At 33.8% G+C, this 24,332-nt stretch overlaps 4 protein-coding genes across 7 annotated transcripts; all 4 read right to left on the bottom strand.

The window, feature by feature from the left end:
* Positions 1-438: 438 nt before the first annotated feature.
* Positions 439-6,127, bottom strand: LOC140890542 (uncharacterized). Its single transcript, XM_073298408.1, has 3 exons — positions 5,575-6,127; positions 2,449-3,200; positions 439-1,261 (listed from the first exon to the last, which is right to left on the bottom strand). Exons 1-3 carry the CDS (start codon positions 5,860-5,862, stop codon positions 730-732), a joined length of 1,572 nt encoding a protein of 523 aa, XP_073154509.1. The 5' UTR covers positions 5,863-6,127; the 3' UTR covers positions 439-729.
* A 2,433-nt stretch (positions 6,128-8,560) lies between these two features.
* LOC140892602 (succinate dehydrogenase [ubiquinone] iron-sulfur subunit 3, mitochondrial) lies at positions 8,561-9,767 on the bottom strand. 2 transcript variants are annotated; one of them, XM_073301545.1, is made up of 4 exons: positions 9,496-9,767; positions 9,168-9,406; positions 8,895-9,104; positions 8,561-8,814 (listed from the first exon to the last, which is right to left on the bottom strand). In XM_073301545.1, exons 1-4 carry the CDS (start codon positions 9,751-9,753, stop codon positions 8,613-8,615), a joined length of 909 nt encoding a protein of 302 aa, XP_073157646.1. In that variant the 5' UTR covers positions 9,754-9,767; the 3' UTR covers positions 8,561-8,612. The 2 variants fall into 2 exon arrangements, with proteins under 2 accessions (XP_073157646.1, XP_073157647.1); XM_073301546.1 differs by having other exon boundaries at positions 8,614-8,782.
* Positions 9,768-10,667: 900 nt separating this feature from the next.
* LOC140891536 (BTB/POZ domain-containing protein DOT3) lies at positions 10,668-13,818 on the bottom strand. The gene is made up of 6 exons (XM_073300064.1): positions 13,255-13,818; positions 13,108-13,177; positions 12,021-12,925; positions 11,631-11,886; positions 11,424-11,552; positions 10,668-11,262 (listed from the first exon to the last, which is right to left on the bottom strand). Exons 1-6 carry the CDS (start codon positions 13,413-13,415, stop codon positions 10,885-10,887), a joined length of 1,899 nt encoding a protein of 632 aa, XP_073156165.1. The 5' UTR covers positions 13,416-13,818; the 3' UTR covers positions 10,668-10,884.
* Positions 13,819-15,362: 1,544 nt separating this feature from the next.
* LOC140892298 (uncharacterized) lies at positions 15,363-19,789 on the bottom strand. Of its 3 annotated transcripts, none has more exons than XM_073301143.1 (6): positions 19,639-19,789; positions 17,937-18,048; positions 17,761-17,828; positions 17,556-17,652; positions 16,819-16,927; positions 15,363-15,953 (listed from the first exon to the last, which is right to left on the bottom strand). In XM_073301143.1, the coding sequence occupies exons 1-6, from the start codon at positions 19,660-19,662 to the stop codon at positions 15,875-15,877; spliced, it is 489 nt and encodes a 162-aa protein (XP_073157244.1). In that variant the 5' UTR covers positions 19,663-19,789; the 3' UTR covers positions 15,363-15,874. The 3 variants fall into 3 exon arrangements, with proteins under 3 accessions (XP_073157244.1, XP_073157245.1, XP_073157242.1); XM_073301144.1 differs by having other exon boundaries at positions 17,761-17,819; XM_073301141.1 differs by having other exon boundaries at positions 15,370-15,953; positions 17,761-18,048.
* Positions 19,790-24,332: the final 4,543 nt, after the last annotated feature.

Genomic DNA, 24,332 nt, shown 5'->3' with positions numbered 1-24,332 from the left:
ATGTACTAGCGAGCATTTCTGTATGCTAAATGGTCAGAATATCTTTCTAAGAAGTAAATACAAATGATGAAATGAAACATAACCGGTGACCTAAAACTTTAATCTTTTTTGTTATTGGTTGATTTTGATGGTTCGTATTCATTTTACGACTCTATCAAAGTCGAAGGTCAATGCGAGTAGTTAAAAATTGGTCCATTTTTATTATTTCATGTCTCAATAAAACATATTTGAGCAGCATAAAAATTAAAAATATTCTTCGTTTTCCAAAGTTAAAATATGTAGAACAAGCATACACTTGGCTTTATAAGCTTTTGTTTTGCATTCTTGATTTAATCAAGGAATTTTATTTCATAATCTATGATTTCTAAAACCTATATGTCGCAGCTCTTTGCGATTGGGTGGTGTGCCCTCTTTTATATTTCTCGCCATATATAGAATAACTACAATTATTTCATCACAAATTTATTCAAATAAAACCTATTAATTGAAGTCCTCCAAATTCCAATACACTAATCTAGCCACAAAAATGTAAAATCACCTCGAAAGTGAGAGAATAAAGATGAACTCGAAAGAGAACAAGACTGTTTCTTTGATGAAGTACGATATGGATCGGTATCGTTTCAAGATTCATATGTATGTCATGTCGTGTGATTTAACGTAAAATTATCAAGACCAAGATCATTGGATGGGCCAACAAATCGGCAAGAATATAGGAACCGAAGAATGGCTTCACAATTTGTGTGTATCGGAGAGAGTCAGATCACGAGACAACAACCTCTGCTCATCATTCTCGCTTAAATCAACACTCCCGTCTGCTTCATATTCCATGTCAATCACGGTTCTGTCCTTCCCGTTTGATTGATTGGATTCAGAAACATGACGATAATCATATTCTTGAATCAAAGCAGAATCATCTGTATCAATCTGCTGCAGCTCCGACTCGATTAAAGCATCCATTTTCGCCCGATCCCTGTCCCTTGGATAGGTGCAGTAGAGAAATGAATAGATCACACAGCATATTGCCATCGGGATTCCTATTGCAGTGTAAAGGGCTTTGCCAAGTGACGCGGCGTTTTCTCTATCAGTTTCAATGATTTTTGAGTCTGTTGATCCTTCTGGAAGAGGTTTATAGCCGTAAACTTGCTGAGCCAAAATCCCGACAACTGGTGGAGCAAATGAAGATAGTATAGACTCAAAAGATCTATCCAGAGCATAGATGCTTGTCCGAGCTCTCTCCGGAACTATTTCTGCAAATATCGGACTGCATAATAGCCATGAATGAAAATTTTAGTGGAAATAAGCAAAATATTCGAATTGCTTTAAAAATCATATGCAGTAAATAACCACATCTCAAATAAGCATAGTCGTCACAATGAAAGACGCGGTTGAAAGCTGCCTCATCGTTAGGAAAAAAAGGAGGAATAATGTGGCATTAATCACATTCACAGGAATAAACAAGAACTAAAAGCCCTCTGTCCCACACTTCTAACAATCTCAATACTGCCACAAAAATTTCCAGAAAACAAAGCAGTTTGCATGGTAAATCAAGACAACACACAAGCTTTCTTAGCAAAAGATGTGACTTCAACTCGGAATTTATTGAGCAGGAACTCTACTAAAAAAAATTGAGGAAACAATCATCAGAATAATGAGTCATATCAATGTAGCCTGTGAAAGAAGGGTTAATTACATATATCTCCCGTAAGGTTTAATAAAAACCCAAGCTGACTTAAAAAATTACATTTACCTCAACAACGTACTGGTAAGTTTCGTATCCCCCGAGGTTTTTATCTACCTTACAACTACCATTTCATATTCAAGGGGATAATGGTAAGATAGTCATATACCTGGAGGGAGGTATAGCCAGTTTTAAAAATAATGAATATAAATGTAAGATTGGTACAAACTTCAGAGGAGACGTCATTTTCAAAGTTAGCTCAAAAAATGTATGCAAGGGCCTTCAAGATTTCTTCTGTTGCTTTAGTCAACAATCAAATACGAATTAAGTAAACTCAGTTTGCTTAAACAACCACGTCAGAGGAAAACCAACTGAAACTCGGAATGATTTCTGCTCCATAAATTAGTTAGTAAACATTCCACATACCCCTAAGATTTTCCAGTCGTTGGATCAGTATCTCCAATCCAAATCTACACATCTTGTGTATAAATTGGCACATTTGCATGCGTGTGTAGTTGTAATTTGGAAAGTTATAGTTAGTTTCACATAGGATTAAATACTAACCACAAAAACAAGATTAAATGTTCAATTTGCTGGCATAAGACTTTCAAATGGACATCATTCTCAATGAGAACGATGAGTGCATGTAAAAGAGACGATGAGAAGTTCTCATCATCTCTTTTACATGCACTCAAAAATTAGTTGGTTCCATTTATTAAGGAAAGAGAGAATTTATCCAACAAAATGAGACATAGTTACAAGCTACCTACTTGTTAGTTGCAGGAGCATTCCAACTGACTAACAAACCCATGATAACCATCACTAAACCATGCATTACCGCGGTGGATGGATCGTCAGGCAACCCCAATATAAGAATAGCAGCTAAAGGAATAGCAGAACCAGAGCTTATCTGTGAAAGAATAATTCTACCAGAATTTGGTAGACGTTTGGCAAGAGTATCACCCATCATTCCTCCGAACAATCCCCCGATAGATCCAGAAATATTAAAAAGAGTCAAGATTACTGCTGTTGTTTTATGGGAGAAGCCAATAAGTTCCAACCACATCGGAGCAAAGGACAGAGCCGACCAAGGGAACGATCCTGATACACCTTGAGCAATTAGTATTTGGAAGGAGGGAATTTTTATAATGGCTTTTGCTTCTTTAATCAGGTCCTTAACTTCTGCTCGGAATGTTTTGTGTGGAGCTTGATCCTTCATTTTACCATCGGCATCAAAAAACCGAGGATCGTAGGCAAAGAGGCCCACTAAAATGCCAATAAGAACACTTAAGAATCCGACTAGGTGGAAAGCAATTCTCCAACCAGGGATACCCATGAAGGATGATGAGGCTATAAGTACGGAAAGAAGTCCACCAATAATCGAACCTAGGTTTCCAGTCAACTGTAACCACCCAAAAGCAGTGCCACGATTGCTTTCATCGGTTGAGTCAGCAACAAGGGACTGAATTGCCGGAGTAACGATGGCAAGTCCAATCCCGTTCAGACCTCTTGAAATTGCAACCTATTAAACAAGATAAATCAGCTAAACATCCTACGAGGCAAATTAGGCTATGGAATAAAATATAGTGACATTTGTTACATGATTTCAAAATATAAATTATACTTCATCTTGCAACTATAGTAGTTGTTGATTTGCATGACTCATGGAGCTGATTCGGTTTAAATTACCACTACATTTAGTATTATGGAAATCATTTCATATTACAGGAACCTAGTTATATTAGAATTAGGATTCTTTGGATCCTAGTTTTAGTATGACCAAGTTTGAGTCTCTATGAATAGTGACTAGGTGAGTCATTATAGTGCAGAGGGAACAGATGAAAAACAAAGACGAAATAAAATAATATCAGGACTTCTCCGATAAATTCTACACTTTTCATATATTCTTTGCAGTCTCAGACTCTCAAATTTGTTTTTCTCGTTATTCTTTTACTTTTCCTTCCAGAATATCCAATAAATTGGCACCAAGAACCACGTTATTGATAGATATGTGAGATTTAAAAATTTTTAGAGTGAATTCTGAAAGTGTTTTCACTGCAATTGCACATCCCGTGTTTGATGGAACAAATTATGAAACGTGGGTTGTTAGAATGGAAGCATATCTAGATGCTAATTATTGGAGGGAAGCTGTTGAAGAAGAATATGAAATTCCAGACCTGTCAGACAATCCAACCATTTCATAAATAAAAAAATCAAAAGGAGAAGAAGCAAAAAAAAAAAAAATCAAAAGCAAGAGCCAACTTATTTGCAGTTTTATCCTCTGTTTTTACTAGAACAATTACACTAAAAGCAACCGAGGACATTTTAGGATTTCTTGAAGCAAGAATAAGAAGGAAAACAAAGGATCAAAGGAATGCAAGTGTTGAACTTGAATTGAGAAGTTGAGGTGTGAACAACGAAACAATAAGTAAACAATCAAGGAATGTTCCGGAAAAAATTTGAAGCCATGATTTCATCCTTGGAAAACTCAAAAGATATGTCAAATGGTACCTTGATATAATTGTTGAATGCAGGCACAAGAATAAAGGAGGCTTATGAGGCAAGAAGCATCCGTGGAAGGTACTTTCCAAGCCAAATCGCACAACAATTTTTTTGTCAAGAACAAGAAAAGACATGACAACACTCAAATCTTTCCACCTTGTCCTTGCAAAAAACCCTACCATCCACATAATAAGTGTTGGTGGAGTCTAGAAGCAAGATTCCATAAATGTGGTCAGTTAGGGCATGGGCATGTGGACAGGATATGCAAGACTCAACAAAAAGGTGAAGTAGAAGTTACTGAAGATCAACCTCCAAAGGAGTTGTTTGTGACATCATACTTTGTCACCAATAACTCGATAAAAAGTTGGCTCTTAGATGGTGGTTGCACAAACCACATGACTTATGGTCAAGAGCTCTTCAGAGAGCATGATGAGACTGCAATTTCTAAATTTAGAGTTGGAAACAGAGCACACATTGCTGCAAAAAGCAAAGGATTTGTAGCAATTGAAGGGCACTCAGGATTGAAATTAAATTCTAATGTTTTCCTTAACTTAATCAAAACCTTTTGACTTTTGAGTGTTTCTCAGTTGGAAAAGGGGTATAAGGTGATGTTGATGTTGAAGACAAAAAATGTGTGATCAAAGATGTAATGATTGAAGAGCATGATGAAGTTCATTTCACAAATAAAAAAAAATTGGTGAAAGGTTTACCTAAATTGGAGGAGGAGCTTCCTAAAAGTTTTGCTTGTCAGTATAGGAAACAAACCAAACTTCTTTTTCAACAAAACAAGGCCTGGAGGGCTACACAGAGGCTACAGTTAATTCAATCACACCAATGAATGAGAGAACAAAGAAAAAACCATCATTTAATCCTAATGTAAGTATGCTTCTCAATTATTATGCCATAATATAACTTCTCCAAAAGTAGACTAATAAAAGCTTTATGTTTTAACAATTGCTTATTTAGCGGCAGGACATCATGTTACATAAGCTCAAAATAAATCCAGTCCTGCTAATTGGACTTGGCACAACGAAGGCCGTAAATACTCAAAATAGAATAGGAAAAGAAAAATATAAACTCAAAAATAATTTTTAAGTTTATATATTAGATGCTCAATCCAAATCCCAAATCTAGTATGAGTTTTTTCAGCATTTTAACACAAGATAAATTACCATGAAACATTAAAAAAAAAAAAAAAGCTAACATTTTTTTTCCTCTGGCATGCATTTCCTTGGAATCAAAATGATTTCTTTGAGTTTTCAAAATAAATGAAAAAAATGATGTCTTTGATATTATCAGCTGATAAACACCAAATCACAAAATAATCTTAAGTTCGTATGCCACTCGAAAATAGAAAATAAAAAAAAAAATTGATGGGTTTGCGATCGACTAACCTCGGCAAAGGTAGAAGAAATGGCGACGAGGAAAGTAGCTGCGGCCCAAAGGATTGCGCCGAGAGCAATAACGTGCGTGCGGTTGTGACGCACCGCCAAGTAGGCGGCAAGCGGGTAGCAAGACGACTGAACGATGGATCTGAAGAGAGTGAGCGAGCCGAGGCGCGTGGGATCGGCGTGCAGCGCAGCGCCAACTTCTTTGTAAACCCCCGGCAGCAAGGATTCATCTGCCCTTTCCATTATACCAGCTAAATTCACAAGAATCAGGGTCACTGTTTCTGATTTCATCGCTTTCGAGGAAATCTTCACGCGTCGGCGGCGGAGCTGAGGTGGTGCATCTGAACTCTGAATTGGATAATTACGAGATTTCCGGGGGCAGATTCTTTTTTCTCTAGAGGAATCTTAATTTGGCGATTGGTCAAACAAATTCAAGATTTGCAAATGTTGCTCAAATTATGGCAAGATCGGATGCATATACATCTATAATCTTGGCTTCTTGCTCCAACTTTTTAGGAATTAATTTCGTAAACACTGTCGGGAGTAAACGTGCTTGAGCAGAGAATATATCACATTTCCATTTTCGGAATATTTAAAATTTTATCCGACACTGAAATCTCGTTATTACTTAAAAAATATAATATAATATAATATATTAACTTTCTGTATTCTTAAACTTTCCGTATTTTTAAATTTTGAGCTACACATGATCTTCCGATCTTCGCGTGTTTAAATTTTATATAAACATGCTCATTACGTTTAAAAATTGAATTTGAATAAAATCTTTATGTTGTAAAATGCTATTACTCACTAGATGATATATTACATATTTTATATAATAATAGAAAATTCTTAATTTTAATATCAAATTTAAATTATGTTATCCCAAACTTTAATAAATTTTCGGTAAATTAATTTTTTTAACCCTCGTTTTTTTTTTAGTACAAATTACATCGAATCTCGAAATTACATCACTAAAGAATGAAATTTGCCCGCACAATCGACGGAACTTGAGCATTGACTCGAGATGGCTTGTCTCGAACATAGAAAATACCTAAATCTACCTAAATAAATTAAAAAATCTATCCGCAGTCAGTTAACCATTAGGCCAAGACCTCATTGGCATTTTTTTAAGCCTCGTTACTATAATGTATATTGTATAATTAATATCGACCCACACTTTGTTTTTTTTTATGACATATAAACGAGCAGTTGCTATCTTCGATATGCATTGGATAACCCCCGGACTAGCACAATAGTCTGCAAATTATATTAGTCAAGTAAATCGCATTATACAAGTCATGTGTAACAAACTAGTCCGAAAAAATATTGATAAAAAAATCAAACTTTTGACATCTGATCAAACACTCACTTACTCAAACAACTTAAAAATCCTTGAGGTCGACCCACACTTTGTATATCTCCATTGAAGCGGTTAACTATACATTCCCTCGTGAAAGAACTAATAACTCCTGTTTAAAAAAACATGCTTAGATATTTGTCTTTTTAAAAATGCTTATAGACATTAGACATCATATAAAAAAATTAGGATTATGCTACATATACAATGATACTTATATGTTGAATTGAATTACAAAGTACATTTAAAATTACAAAACTATTCTAAATGCATTTTTGAATTTTTTTTCCCATATGCGTAAAGATAATTTTGTAATTTCAAATATAATTTATAATACAATTTGCTCTCTTTGTACACGTTTGCATTTTGCAAAATATTAATATGAGACTCGTTTTCTTGTATACAAAATAATTTTTCATCACATTTTTTGCAATAATTCAAATCTACCCAATACAAATAAATATAAATCACATTATTTTTAGTCAAACAAATCGTAATATTTTTATTTTTTAAAATTATTTTATAGTGTCATATTGTAAAAACTATTACATTTTAACTATAAAAATATTTTGTATGATTTTAATAACAATTTTTGGACGTTCAAATTTCAAACATAAAATAAGAACTGCACAATGACGTATAAGGTAGTTTTTGCAACCTCTAAAAATAAGTGATTATGAAGATTAATCACTTATTTTTAGAGGTTGCAAACACTACCTAAAAAAACATATACGTATAAAATTTTATGAAGTTGATGAAATCGAGCTGTTGAGTGTATTTAATTTGAGCTTCTTTTTATTTATTTATTTTTTTTAAAAAAAAAAGATCACAAGAGGTTAGTGTCCATTTATTTTCCATATGTGATTATCAGCTATTTTGAGATTCGAAAAGATATGCCAAATAAAACTTGTAATAAAGTAGCAATAATGTGAAATTCAAGACAGACTAAGGAAACTAGGAAAGGGAGGTTTTGTAACGAACAAATAATCTTTGGGGGACATTTTTATCGTCTCATGTATGATATATCTACTCTGATTATTGTTCGGACAAGTAGGGTGATTCTATGCCACGCCGGATGAAACACTCTTTAATTTTTTTAAGATGTTCGCGCGAACATCTCCCTACATGACAAAAAATATCATGCTAAATGACAAAAAAGTACAGACGAAATCCACATGATTTTTTTTCAGCAAGATGTTCGCGCGAACATCTTAATAAAAAACACAAAAAAAATGTAACTCACCCAATATAGTATAGAATCACCCGACAAGTAGGCAGATCTTTGGCCCCTAAGAGGATGTTCAAGTTGATATAGTAGGTGAATTCTTGACCATAGTTCAAAAGTTTGAAAAGAACTTGGACTAACCTGTTACATAGGGCTTACCTAGTGTGATTTACCTGACTAGCGTAGTTTGCAGATTATTGCATTAATTCGGGGTTTACTCAGAACACACTGAAAAATAACGGCTGCGGATTCCCACATTAAAAAAGAAAAAAAAGAAAAAAAAGTAGGCAGATATTTGGGAATGTATTTATTTTCCCATAAGACTAAAGTTTACCTCATCGTCTCATCGATTTTTTATACAATATTCAACCAATAATTGGCATTGGTTTATTTTTTTGTCAATATATAGCAATTCACAATGCTTATGTAAAGAGCATTGTTTTTGTGGATTAAGTCCTAACCGAACGCCTTTACATCTTCTTCTGTCTTTTCCATCGGTCGAGACAGTAGATGTCTGGTCTTCATCTTTTGAATGGCTTCCGCGGGATCCAAGCTTTTCGGGCACGTGGCCGTGCAATTCTTTATCGTCCTACAACGATACAAGCGTGTGTGGTCCTCCGTCAATGCTTGAAGACGTTCCTCAGTAAAATCATCACGACTGTCAGAATCGCTCGATTTTAATTTTGTTAAAGAAAAGCTGAAAATGGACTAAAGTTAGAAGTCGATTTCCCTAAGCACCTGTCGACAATCCATCGGTAGGCATGAAGCAAAGCGGCCGGTCCAAGGAACTCCTCGGGATTCCACCAATAGGATGGGCATGATGTGGTGCAGCAAGCACATAGTATGCACTCATATAGTCCATCTACTCTTTTCCTCTCTGCAATACTTTGCCTATACTCTCTCCCACCCGGTGGGGGCCTTTTCGTCTTAAGCCATGGTTCGATCGACCTATCAAAATACGTCGTTTAGTTTATGCATCACAGCTACAAATGGTACTCTTTAATTACTTACTTGTACTGTTGGTAGAAATTGGTGAGATCGACGACTAAATCTTTGATGACATACATATGAGGCAGAGGAGTGATTATCGTGGCCGAATTTGTGTTGGCATCAATCGGCTTAAGGCATGCGACCGTGTTAGTCCCATCAATGTTCATCGCACAAGAACCACATATCCCTTCTCTACACGATCTTCTATAGCTCAAACTCGAATCTTCCTCTGCTTTTATCTTTTGCAACACATCCAGAACCTTACAAAAAAAAAAGGAAAAAAAACCAAGATTAACTATAATTAAGATGAAATAATGATTCAAAATTTGAATAACTAATATATATATACCATGGGACCGCATTTGGAGAGATCGACGGAAAAGGATTGAAGAAAAGGCTTGTGATTAGGGTGATCTGGATTCCATCGGTAAATTTTGAACTCCTTGATGGTGTTGGGAACATTTGGTTTGGGGTTGTGGTGTGAGTGGAGGACTTCCCTTGCATGATGCTGTGCCGCAGGATGGCCTTTCAGAGTCGGGAAATCTCTGTTTTTGGGGTCTATTTTGCTGAAAACATCGCCAACTCTTCTGTACAAATTCCTCAACATCGATCGTTTCTTGATTAATTCACAGTCTTCAGATGGGATGATCATATATTTTAGACAATTGTTGTGTATTATATGATGATGATAAGGATAGTGGTTGCATGGCTGAAACGTGTCGAGTTACAAGGTTTTTTGAGGGGTTTTTTTTTTTTTTTTTTTTTTTTTATAAATATTTAACGGTAGCTAGACATGACATGAGTTGGAAGGGAGAAGTAGCTAGATAAAAATAAATATTTTATGACAAGATAATTTTCGTTGATATTTATTTATTTTGCGAAAATGATATAAAAGAAATTATCTCATTGAATCCGGCCGGTTACATTTTTTACATTTTTTTTATATTTTTATTGAAAAAAAATGATTAGTCTAATAAGTTTAGTACTACGATATAATAGAAGGTATAATATATACATATATACCTATATTATAGTATCTTAGTATAGTATAGTACACGTATTTATTAAACAAATTAATGGTATGGAGAAAGGTTTTTCATTTTTTTTTTGAGATAGAGAAAGGTTTTTCATTGAGAAAAGACATTCTTGTTCTTGGAATGATTTCTTAAAATTTAAGGTGGAAATAATATTTTTTATATAAAAAAGTAATTTTTTTTAATTGAATATATCAAATCAAATATCTATCTCATCAAATTAATCCAAAAAAAGCATGCGACCTAACTAAATAATGACTCTAAGAACTTTTCGGTACCCTTCCATCCAAGATTAAATATTATACTTTAAATTACATGATTATCTTATATGCATTTTTTTTTCCATGTACATCATTATCTTTATTAATATATGTTATTATTCTTCATCATAATTTTTAAAATAGATATTTTAAGCTCATGGAATTGCATTCAAAGAATTCAAAAAGAATCATACAAAAATTCTATTTTAAGCTCATGAATTGTTTTCAACACCTTTGTAAATACATACAAATGCAGAATGCGGCAAAGTATCAAAAAAAATATAAAACAATATTGTGTAAACTACTACAACCCCCTTGAATTCCTCCCATTTTCTTGTGCGTGTCACACCTGAACACCAACCCAATCTCAGTATGAAAATGTGATTGTATATCGAGAAGTGATGATAGTACTTACTGCATTAGTTTTTTTAGATTTTTGTTTCTTCAGGAAATAGACTGCCTTCTTCGAAAGCTACCTCTACGGCTAGGATTCATCTTGTTTTGGCTTTCATCAGTTTCGTCCCCGTCGATTTTTCGATTGAAAAGGCCTGACTTTCTTATCTTCCGCCATCCTAATGCCCAACTTGATGAATGCCTGTCCTTTTTGAAGTTCAGCTTTTCGTGTTCGTTTTGGAGCTCCGAGTAATCCCTTTGCATCTCAGCCATTTGCATCTTTACTCGTTCCAGTTCGACTTTGAGTGCTTTTACTTCTTTGTCCGTAGATGACCAGTTATTACCTTCCCCTTCTGAATTATCACCAGTTTCTCTTTGGCTTCTTCCTTGCATTGTCTTTCTTATTTTCACTTGCTCTGAGAATAGAACCTGCGGGTGTCATGTCTTTTGTTTCAAAACATATGTAAGCAATTTACTTTCAACTTGGTGTCATGATCAGAAAGAAAAGATTCAAAACCTCTATGAAATAATTTTATTTCAATCTAAAACTTTGGCTGAAGTCCCTCCCTCATCGCTTGTTGTAAAATTACCTGAATCATGGTTCTGAGTGGCAGCCTGTCGTTTTGTGCAGAATGCGCGCATGCGTCTATCGAAAGCTTCCCACAATCCATGACTCTACACAGCCTCCTCTGTTCGTGTTCGGATAGCGTGGGATGAGCCTACAAAAAGGAGTCGTGACAAATTGATGGAAGAAACAAAATCCAGGCTCTTTAAAGGCCAATATTAGAAGTAGTAACCTTGAGAAAGGTGTCGATGGCTCTGTACAAGCCATCATCACACGTTCGAGCATTTTCGGGCAAGCACTGAGCTATGAACTGAAACTTGGTTACTGAGAGCTTAGGGTCCCTTGCAATTTCTGCTAGGTAGCCGTCTAAAAGTTTACTGATGGTCGACAGTGCAGGTTTTTGTTGTTGTTGTTGTTCGTATAGTAAGAAATATTCCAAGATTCTTTGCACGACATCTACGTTGTGCATGGTTTGTCCTTCACTCGAACTGGAGGATGACATTAGGCAGTGTTATCTTTGTAACAAAACATATATATCTAGGCAAAACTTAATCTTTAGCCCAAATAACTACATGGATAGGATAGTATTATTTATCCACTTTACAAGTTTGAAAGATCTTACTTGGCTAGCTTCCCTTGATCTCCTACAGGACAATTGGGAATAAGCAGATCATTTACAGAAGCATTCTCCAGTACCAGCCCAACTCTTTGTTCTAGCTCAGAAACTATAGCCGGCGATGCCGAGTAAAGCATCGCCATTTTCAACATTTTCAGAAGGAATTTACAAGAAGCTGCTTCTTTCTGTGGAGGCATCACATTCACTAAGCTCTCGACTATCATACGGTGCTCCTTTACATTCCCCATATCTACTTCTTGCTTCTTGCCACTTGTAATATTCCATTGCAACTCGTTTCTTCCATAAGTAAATCTCCCTAGTCCTTCCACCTCTGATTCCATGGTAGGCAACCATTTGTCTCCGTATCTCATGATGCACGAACCTATAGTCTTCGGTGCCATTCCTTTTGATCTTATCGCGGTTATGATCCTCGTGAAATGGCCTATCTTAAGAGTAGCCATTTCCTCGAACCACCACTTCTGTTCATTAATCACCTCCTCTGTCCCTGAAGCTGAAGTTTCTCTAGAAATCTTCCATGCTATGGAATCGCAACACCTCCGCACAATTTGAAGATTCTCCGCCCACGGCGATAGAGTTTCACATGATTTGAGGACGGTTATGGAGTCTCTCCATGAAGAGAGGACTACAAAAGTGAAGAAAGCTTCAGTCTTGGCAATGAGGTTGCCATCTTCCAGCGCTTCTGTCATTTCTAAATATTCTGCAGCACATCTGAGCGTGGCCACGTTGTTTGGGTTCAAGTTTACTGGGAGACCGTAGCAGAATTTCAATATTGTCTCGAATGTTTCTGATCCGCCCGGAAAGTTTTCGAGCTTGATGTCGTAGCATAGACCTGAATTCGAGTGCTGGAACTCGATCCGGCTGAAGTAGGAGCATCTGGAGACCAGCGGAAACTGCTCCAGGAGGAACAGTACTGGTCAGATAATTTGCACTCGGACTAAGCAAATGTTAATAAATTATAATACGAGAATGTTACTCGGCAGAGAGTTATTGTTGTCATGAGTCGGACTTTAGTATTATGGTACAAAGAATGAATGAATACGTGTGGATTCTTGAAATATCAATAATGAATTACCTGGTGAACATGAAAGGTGATTTCTTGAACACGAATCGAAAGATCTGTAGGTATCTGAGACATGGCAAACCTGCACAATGTCCACGGAAAAAAAAAAAATCGTAAAATGGACAAGAAACCACAACATACATGTAGTTGTTATCTTACCATGATTGCTCTTTCTTCTCAAAACCATCTGCGGTGGCGGGATTTGCTGGGACGACTATGCTTTGGCTCTCGATCATGTATCGTCCATCCGAATCACTAGCGGGACTCAGCGGCTGATCCAGCTGAAGGGAGAACTTCATGGAGTTAGTCTCTTGATCCATGAGGTATCCGCAGCTAGCCAACGTTTCATTTCTCGTTTTTGTCTTTAATCAGAGAAGGAAAAAGGAGTGGGGCATGGATTGAGTAATTGCATTGAGAGGTGTGTTTGTGGAGGAAGTAGACTGAGAGAATGAATGCCATTAAGGGGGGTTGTTGAGTGGATTCTTGAACATCATTTTCAAGTTTAGTGTAATCGGGATAGAAAACATTGAGGGACAATGGGAATGAATGGCATTGAGAATGTTTCCCCGAGTCTTGTTCCCTTCATTCGAATCGCACCACGTATGCGCAAACTAGACCAGTGAATGGTTTTGTGGCTTGCTGAATGTGATGGTTTCAATCCGAGTTGATAAAATTTTGGTCAGCTTCCCAAATGGAAGAAAGAAGAGGAGTTTCTTTGCAATGAGCAGATTTCGGATTCAAGAGGCCAAAAGAGAAAGGTGGGTAGGTGATTAGGGGCAGCCCCCAAGTTTGGTTTTATATGGTGTAGTGTGTGACCATTTTTTGCTGGTTTTAAGTCACAAGTACCAGTTTGTTAACCTTTTTCGTTCCAAAGAGGGGTAGGGGGAATATCGACAAACGAGGGAATCTTTAAATTTTATGAATTTCAAATTTCATGACTCAATCTTAAGCCGACGGCCACACTAGATTTTTGTATATCACTTTAATAGGTCGGTGACCATTTTGGTTAGGAATTTAACAAGCGTATAAAGTCAAGTTATAATGTAATTGGATAGAGTCTAAGTCGTCTAAAATAAATTATTATCTAATTACTTAGATATGAATTATCTCATTTAACTCAAATTAAATCGAAGACGTGATGGTTATATATTTTTATACTTCAAAAATGAACTAAATTTTGCTAAATTAAATCGACAATAGTATCACGCTTGAGAGCAATATTTTTGTATAAAATCGTACCGAGTATAGGAACCTACTTTAATATGGTCTCTTTGTCGAATTTTCTTTATTGTTTTCTTTATCATTGCATATAGGTTTTTTATATTATAAAATCTTTATTTATTTTAAACACTCTAAAAATGCAACACTTTTTGTATATCAACCAAAAAATTATTTAAAAAACAACTAAAAATCTAATATTTTAAATTTTGCAATTTTTATAATGTAAAAAATAAAAAACTTTATCCCAAGCTAGTTTTAGTAGGGGCATACAAATTTTTAGTAAATTTTTTTAACAAAATATATGAAAATATTAGGTGTACAAAATTCTGATCCACCCAAGTTTATTCATCTTACACACCAATTAAAAGTAATTCAATTATATTATAATTTAAAGATGTTTATACACAACAAAGTTAGTCGTTTGCTACTAAATAATATATATATATACATATATTCAAATTTTTTATAAAAAAACATTGTAGGATTAATTTATTATTCAAAAAAAGTTTGGCATATATATATATATATATATATATGTATATTCAAATTCAAATTTATAAAGACATTGTAGGATTAATATATTATTTAAAAAAAATTCGACATAAGCTCTTGTGAAACGGTTTCACGGGTTAAATTTGTGAAATAAATATCTTATTTGAATTATCCATGAAAAAATATTATTTTTTATGTCAAAAATATTACTTCTTATTGAAAATATAGATTGGGTTGACCCGAGTCTCACAAATGACTTACTATAAAAGTTTAATTCAGTATTGTTTCGTAAGTTTTTATTTTAAAACTTTGATGGGCACATTTAAATTTTTTAATATAAAATTTAAAAAATATGTTTAACATAATTGTTAATGATAAATATATCAAAATAAACAAAATAAAATATAAAGTTAAATTACTTAATCAACTTAAATTATAGTACATGTCAATTAATTCACGGGTGAGTGGGCCCGGGTTTTTATTAGGGCCAACTAGATAGAATTTTGAGTTGGGCCTCCTGGACCACAAATCATATTATATCATACCCATCAAATATTGGCATCTGTCATCTACCATCGATTCACGCGACGGCTGATACTAACAAAGGGACATACTGTATTGGCGTTTTACGGGTTATTGGGACCATTTGCAAATCTATTAGACCATTTGTAACGTACTTTTGGGCTGAATTGAAATACAGCCGCTGCAGCTATAGTTTTTGGTCTCTTCGACCGAATTTTGGTCCTTATATACTTCCTTTTTCTAGATTACAATCATCAAACTACATGAAACGTCACCTCAATGGTGCTCATCATATTTCCTCCACAATAAACCCTCCACAATGAGAAAGAGTCGAACGAGTTTGGCATACAAGAACACAGAACATATCAAGTGAAACTTCTCATTTGGATCATCTTAAATGCAGTTCCAGAGTTTCAATATATGTACATTGACGGAAAACAGTGCAAACGAGCAAAAAATTGAAAGCCAGAAGAAAAGAGGGGGAGAAGTGACTATCCCTAAAGAGATTTCCAGGAGACATCGAGACAAAGCTGGTTTAAAAATTTCAAACGTTACCTGACCGATCACCGATCTGCCTCACTCTCAGTGTCAGGTATATGAGAATAATTGTTCCCATGCTGGACCTGATAAAAGAGTTCATCATTTAGTTGTTGAGTTTCACTCGAAGGAAGTACTAGAAACACAGAGAAGACTTGGAATATGTAGTACAACATATGTATCTTATTTTAAGGGTAAAAATAAAAGTTTGTCATCATATACTCCCTCTTTGTATTATGAAATGTGCAATACATACCCCTTTGTAATGGGAAAATATGACACTGTAGAGACAAGGAAGATACACACCGTTTAACGAGATAAATAAATATCCCTCTTTTTGTATTACAACACTACCGAGAAACATCAAAGCAATGCTGTATAATATGAGCATCTTTAAATGGCAATACTCTTGAAAAGTACGTGTGTTAACACTAATTCAATTTTTTGTGGTCATTCAGAACAAGTTTAAAATATTTGACTTAAGTATGGTAGTAATACCATTAAGATAATGAAACAACAAATATGTCCTTGATTTGACATATTTTACTCACACTAGAAGGGCGAAAAGATAGAGTGTGGGCATATCATACATTATTTTAATTCTCGCAAGATTAAGATTGATAAAGCTGGAAGAAACAAATTATAGTTTCAGATTATTTAAAACTAGTTTCTCTAAAAGAAGCTCCCTACTGAAAACTAATTTTTTTCATTTAAAGTGAACATTTGATCTGAAACATCTCTGATATTGGCAAAATTCAATTATATATACACAAGAAAACAAAATTTTCAAATGTAACACTTACAAGACTTCTTAAAAAATCGAAAAAAATTATTATAACTGTATCAATCTAATTTTTCTCGTAATTCTCATTTTATAACCTTGAAATACCATTGAAAAGTGTCCAAACTAAGACTGTAAGTAACCAAACTGCAGGATGTAATTAAGCTTACAGGACTGAGAACAGGAGAAGAACCCTTCTTGAGTTGAAAGAGGCAGATCGCTTGTATTTCCTTGCTCTATTACTAGACATATCATGGACTCTCTCTGTCAGAAATTTATCTGTCACACAATGCATAAAATGTTTGTAATCTAGTGATTTCATAAAAAAGGAGATGATAATAAGTCACAGTGAAACAGGACTTTATCTAATTGTGTTGGTTCCTACTGGTTAGGATTTAGGAAACACCTCAAACAGAGAATTTATGTAAGTTTTCATTTGTGACCTGGAGATGAAAATAAGCTATATATAACTCAAGGTCCACAAACTGGAGAATGAGCAATGTATGGCGTGACACATTTCTCAGATTTTACCATTCCAATTTTCACAGTTTTCCTTGGTTATGGCATCATTCCACTATCACCACAGGACTGCAATTATGTTCTGGATTAAAACATTCTTGACATTCAAACATGACTTCTTACGATTTTCTCACTGTACAACTTCAACAGCCCTCTAGTGAAAGACATAACATGACAACATAAATACAAGACGGACACATGGCATGTAACTTGTATGTGATACTTGAGGATGCAATGCAGTAAGGTAAAGAAATTTAAAGCCAAAACTTGCATAACAATTTGAAAAGTATTAATCCAAATAAACTTGGGAATGGAAGAGGAACCAAAACCGGAACATAAGGAGCCATAGAGTAAAAAGAAGTCATCGAGGTTGTGCTTGCTTAACTACCTCTTGATGTAAACTTTGGTAGTTCAGGCCCATGATTCACTAAGAACTGCATGAATTTCCCTCCTATTTGTAAGCAAATTTCTGTTGGCAGTATCCTCTGCATAACAATTCATTGTCAATTCCTATCTCATACTGGTGAAAAGATAACAACTTTCCAAGGACCTTGACTTCAAAATCCTAAAGAACATGATAGTAGAAACCATACTGCTAAGGGATCGTCTGATTTCAAATTGCCAGCAGTATCTTTGTTGGAGTTGGGAATTTCTGTTGTTCCTTTCTCAATATCAGCATCCAAAGTGCAAGGTGGATAATTAATCAATTTATCCTTCTTTATTCTGCTGTGGTTAAGCAAACAAGGTTCAGAATTCAAGCATATTTCGCCTTTTATCATATTAAGAGTTTCCAAGTCTGGGATATTTGGCGTCGGTTGATACTGCTGCAGGTTACTGATTCCTTCATCAGGCAACACGACAACATTGTGGATGTTTCGGCTCTTGAAAAAAAAAAAGCACAAATCATTTTAAGTGGTAAGTTAATCAAAAGTATAAGGCAGGAAAAACAACAGTTATAAATCTCTTGATAATAAAAAAATTCCAGAATCAAAAGTATAGTATTAATTAGAATGACACAAAGGATTAAATCAGGTTAGCATCAAAGGAACCGTTTCCATTTTTAATCAATACAAAACCTCATGCTTGATAATTAAGTTGGCAACCAAATCATTGTAAGCTTGCAAGTGAAACTCTAAAGGAAGATGGGACAATCGAATAGTTGTGTGTAACATATTGCAATTTTGAATTAACTTTTATGTTCGATATCACGTCACCTAAGGCTGCTCAACAGTGCAACATGATTGCACAACAGAAGTCGGGAATGCCTAGTGTAATTAGTACTGCTCGTAGAGACTCTTAATGACTAGAGCACAGTCAAAGGTCATATAACGTATCAATTACAATCAAGCCTGTCGTAGGAAAAACCGAAAAAGTATCTTAACACAAGAATTGCAGAAAAGCCAAGAACCAAAACTTCAAATTAAGCTATAAACTCTAGCTCAAACGAGATTTCCAAAACCATTAATTACTTGACAAATTATATTCAATTATATTATGAAACAATTGAAGGTCTGGTCTCTAGATAACACCCATTTCTGAGTTCAAATCCTACACTTAGGTTGAGTTTTGCAGGTGGATTCCAAAAATAGTTCTGCGCATATAATTTTCAACAGGTTATCAAACAGGAAAGCACGTTAATTATTATTGTATTGCCAACTAAGAAGAAAATGACACATCAAGTCGCGCCAGAGTAGCAGTTAGATAGATTCTCACATGCAATTTTGCGTAAAAGACCCAGATTCCAAAACTACGAGACAGAAAAAACTATGCCACGAATCAAATCAAATCACGGACGTGTTATGTAACCGAACCAATTAGGTAACGATAAATGAGACACCCCATCATTCATCAAATCTTAAAAATCTTACCAATCAACTATCTCATTGGCTTATTAAACTCCGGCCAAAAAACCAAATATTATACAGTAAGGTTTTTTCGTCCAGTATCTCAATGGCACCATTCCATATTTCACCAAAGCAAAAAAATTACCACCACGTGAATGACGTGTAGCTCGTCTGTCACCAAAGCGGGACAAGATCTCAAGTACGAAACTCAATTGTAATAAAAATCCCTCACCAACTCATGAAAAAAAAATTTACCACCCGACATAATTACCACGAAATGTCCTGTCGCACCCCGAAATTAATTGCAATTTATACAAAACGGGTGAATATTTAAAATTATCCCAATCCACAAAAAAAAAAAAAAGCAAAATATTACATCGCTACCTACCGAGCAACTGCAGACTGCAGTAATCCACGGTTAAAGTACCAGGAACTAAATATTCTTTAGAAGAATATATACAAAAAATTAATCATTAATGCCAAATTTTCAAGTAAATCAGCTAACCGTTACATTCAGAAAACTGAAAAAACTTAAGCAGATGAAATACAATTCTAGAAAAACGCAAATGTAGGTCGAATTTGCCAAAGAACAGCAATGCAAACGACGAAAACAGATAGAATCCTGACCTCTTCACCTGGATCGACCGCCATTGCAGATAGAAGAAAGAGAGATTCCTCAGGTCAGAGCTCCGTTTCTCCACCGCATTCTCTGAGAAATCACAAAAAAAAACTGCAAAGCGAATGAGATTTATATTGGTATCAGTCTAGGAAATGGTGCGGTTGGGGGCAAGGCAAGCAAGATGGATGGATCAAGACAAGTTATAAGTAGTCCAAAAGCTGACTGTAATGACATTTATGCCCTTTCTGTTCCCAATGCTTTTTTTTTATTATTATTGTTTTAAATTTTGAAAATATTTGGTTTTTGGGGAAAATATATTTTAAATTATCTACATAATTTTTTATAACTTCTCTCTAATTTATATCAACTCTCATATTTTTTTACAGTAATAATTTTTTAAATTTTCTAAAAATATAATTAAAGTATCGAGCACGTGAAAATCACGTGTCATGGTCATTAGTATTTTATAAATTCACAATAACTTTTATGATACAATTTCACGAGCCAATTTAGTAATGCGGGTCTCATATACGAATCAACTCTTAAAAAATTATTACTTTTAATATCAAAAATATTATTATTTTTAATTATAAATATAGACTGGATTGATCCACCACATAAATATAAACCGTTAGACCATGTCACCGAAGATTTGTTCAACTTAATTTGTGTCGTGTCAAATTGATTTTTTTAATAGAATTTAAAAATGTAAATATGAGTTTATGTTATATGCTAATGGAGTAGAGTAAGTAATAGAAGACGAATTTTTTATTTAGAGGTAATGAAATATGTGGAAATTTAGAATTGTGTGATCAGATTTTAGGTCAAAATGAAAAAAGAAAATTCAGTCTATTTTATTTGTTGAAAGTGTGAATCGGATGCTAGAAAATTAAATTCCAACCATTTATACTCAAAATATTTTTTAAAAAATTTTAATGGCTTGTTGTTCCTTGTAGAACAAAACTTACAAATGGCTTATTTCAATAAATTTTATTTGTGAGAATTTCAGTGATCTCTTATATATCAATTTTGTTTTGTATAATACATGTATAATTTTAGATAAATATAACGAAAGTTTTCATGAATTTATAATTTTGTGTATGAAATTATATAATTGCCCTTACATATATTTACTTATATTCTCTTTTGGCATGTTGACAATTTCCAATGTTTTTAGGTTTTCTTAAAAAAATAAGAATATGTTTATTTATTTATTTGTCAAAATATCCGAATCAAACTAATGAATTTTTTTATTTTTATTATTTACCAAAATAGCCGAATCAAATTAATGAATTAAAGGATTCATTTATCAACTTGTTCGAGTTTGTCGAACTTTCGTATTCCCAAGTTTACAAGTTTGATTCTTTTAAAAAAAAAAAGTTTAAAATTTTGACAGCTATTTCGAGCCTCAAGCGCAGCCGAATTAAATGATTCGTGGAATTTTAAGGAGTGTTTGCAATCATTAAAAAAATTGATTATTAGTTTTTGGCTTAAAAAAATCATTTTTGTGTGTTTCTTAAACCTAGATTATGTATTAGCTTATGCTTAACTTAATTGAAATCTAAAAGCTAGTTATATGGTGATTATGATTCTCCAAAAGTGATTCTAATAAGAAGGTCATTTTTAAAATCACTCTAATCACTTATTTATCAAATATCACCCAACTTTAATTTTTAGATTTTCACATTTGTTTTTATTGTTTAAAATTCTAGTTCGAATAGATTAATAATATATTAAAATTGATTTCAGTTTTAATTTGAGATCTCATGGTTCTCATTCTTGTCACTAAATCAAGAAATTCTTCGCATGAATTCTAGAATTTGGATTAGAAATCATCGAAATGTCCGGTGAGAGGACTTAACATTAAGTTAAAATGGGTTTAGTACATGTCGCCCCCCCGGACACTACCCTGCGGATGACATGTAACCTTATGATTGGTAAAAAATTAGTGGGTTTCACGTGGAACCCACTGAGCTTAACCAATCATGAGCTGCCACATCACCCGCAGAGTAGCATCGACTCAACCGTTAAAATGATGGGAGGGAACTTAAAATCCAAATTAATAACTTGAATGCATTTCAAACAAATGCAATAGATTTGAATATTAATGAACCCGAAGAATTAAAGCATTCTGTATTGCTAGTTATGATTAATTTTAAATTATCTCCATTGAAATTGATTTATAAAAAATATTTGAAACTTATACGTTAAATTACAGAGTTGAATTGAAATGTGCGTGGTATTCTAGCAAATTATAGATACCAATATAAAGAAAATTGATGTTAGACCGATGGATAAATCTCTAGCAAATTAACTTAATTAAGCCTTCAAAATTAAACCAACACCCTCCGCATTAATTATGTAAATTACTTTGTATATAAAACAGTTGAGTAGTACTACTGTTAACATGTCATTATCGATATTAAATGAATTTATTTGAGGAATGTAAATTGAAATAATAATTTGGACTTAATCTCATTTTCTTAAACAATGAGGTCGGGAAATTTTCTTTTACCAAAATTATATGGATAATGGATGTTTGGGTCTCGTACTTGCCACTAAAGCGAGAGATTCTTGGCTTAATCTCTGTGACTTTTTGAATTTTTTTTTGGCTACTTATTTCCTATTTAATCTTTTCACTTTCTTCTCTCATTTCACGTCGTTTTACATCATAAAAATGAGTGATGTCCAAATTCTTGCCCCCAAGACACAAACACGTACACCAAAACACATAATATCGTTCAAAAACTAACCTACATTCACGTCAAAACACAATATATAAGTGAAAATATGAACTGCTGGAAACAAATATATTTATTATTCATTCATTTATTATACTTTATTTTGATATAATGTATCGATTGCTATATCTATTAAATAAGATTTATTGGTCAAGTATTCGACAGTTTATGACAAAACACGTGCATATAGGTACGTTTCGCTCGTCGTTTCATGAACTGGAACCATTAATAAATATTAAAGCATATGCTAATTTATAACTAAGACTGAGATACCGAACCAAAATATTTTCGGGATATCGTACCAAAATTTTATATTGATTTTTTTTCGGTATCTATACGGTATCAACATGAATTTTTTCTATAACAAAATTTAAGAATTTCGATATCGGTACCAATGTGAATTTTTTCATAAATATTTTTTATACGATATACCAAAAACTCACCCCTATTTATAACGTATATATAACATTAACTAAAATATTTATACACTAATATCTTAGATTTTAAAAACATACCCATATTTGATAAAATTTCCATGTTCGTATAATAAAATAAAACTCAAACAAAAAATCTGATGCAGGAAATATCACTTAATAAATATATGAACATTTCGCTCGCGGGAAAATGAGGTCATGAGCTAGGTAACATATATATATATTTATTTTGATTTGCAAATCAAAGTATCAAACATTCCCCCCAAAACTTCACGGGTACCGACACACATGCATGCACATTTCAAGTCATGAAGTACATCCATAACTTTAATATATATCAACCCAAACGCACTTCAAGAATGTTAAAAATTAAATACATCAATATCTAAAGATCCCTCACCCATCGATTTCACCGATCAAATAATTACACTTATATGGTTTATTAGAATTTACTGAAGAATCATGTTTATACAATTTATGAACATGATAAACAATATGTGAAAGCAAGATTGAGCATTATTTTCGGTCATCGAATAATTTGTAAGTGTGTTGCTTCCTCTTCAATTGAAGTTTTCTAAACACTCCAACTCTCTTGTAGATAGTATATTTTTGTTGTTATGAGTTGTGTGCATGAGCGGACCCATATAGAGTCCAGGAGGCACAGGCCCCCTTCAATTTTTCATAAATTTTTTTTATTATATATTTATATTATTTATTTAATAAAATATAATACATATCAATTTTAATTCATTTTGTGTTATATATTGAAAAATAAAATTATTTAGGGACTTATCAAATAATATAATAAATTATTACATATTGATGACACTATTTTAAATTTTTTTCTTGCCATTTAATGATATAAATTATGCATTCGTGATTTTTTTTATGAATTGCAACGTTTAATATAGTTAGATTTTTATTTTTGCCTGAATTGCATTTTTTTGATATCTCAATTTTTTAATGTGTTTAGCTTGTATCTTTTTATTTTTAAAATTGTTAACACATATATTGACAAAATGAACTAAATTTAATGTATTCAAAATAGAGAAAACAAAGTGGTCACCTAAGCTACCATCCGACGGAGCAACACGTGGTTCCGCTCTTAATTACGCCCCCCCCCTCCCCCCCCTCCCCCCCAAAAAAATATTTTCTGGGTCCGCCCCTGGTTGTGTGTTTAGGAACCTCAAGAGCCTCGATATTTTTAGGCAAATCTCATACCATCAATGAGTATTCGGGAGCACGAGATTCAAAATAAATGTGTGTTGCGTGTCTCACTTTTCTGAATGTGAAACGTCATATGCACAGTTGTCAAGTATGGCGGCATCGGTCGTCACCGCTTCCGTCATCGTAGATATCTCGTTTTAATTATGTGTCATATTTTCTTACATGATATATGATCACATCCTTAAGAAAAACTCACATAAGATAAAATCGTTGATATATACTGACGTTAACATGACCAACTTCGTCTCAACACGATCGAGCTAATTAAAACGACATTTGTCTCGTGGTGACATGTGAATC

The sequence above is a fragment of the Henckelia pumila genome, chromosome 3 (genome assembly GCF_033568475.1).
Source record: "Henckelia pumila isolate YLH828 chromosome 3, ASM3356847v2, whole genome shotgun sequence".
NCBI lineage: Eukaryota > Viridiplantae > Streptophyta > Magnoliopsida > Lamiales > Gesneriaceae > Henckelia > Henckelia pumila.
This window is presented reverse-complemented; position numbering and strand designations above follow the sequence as displayed.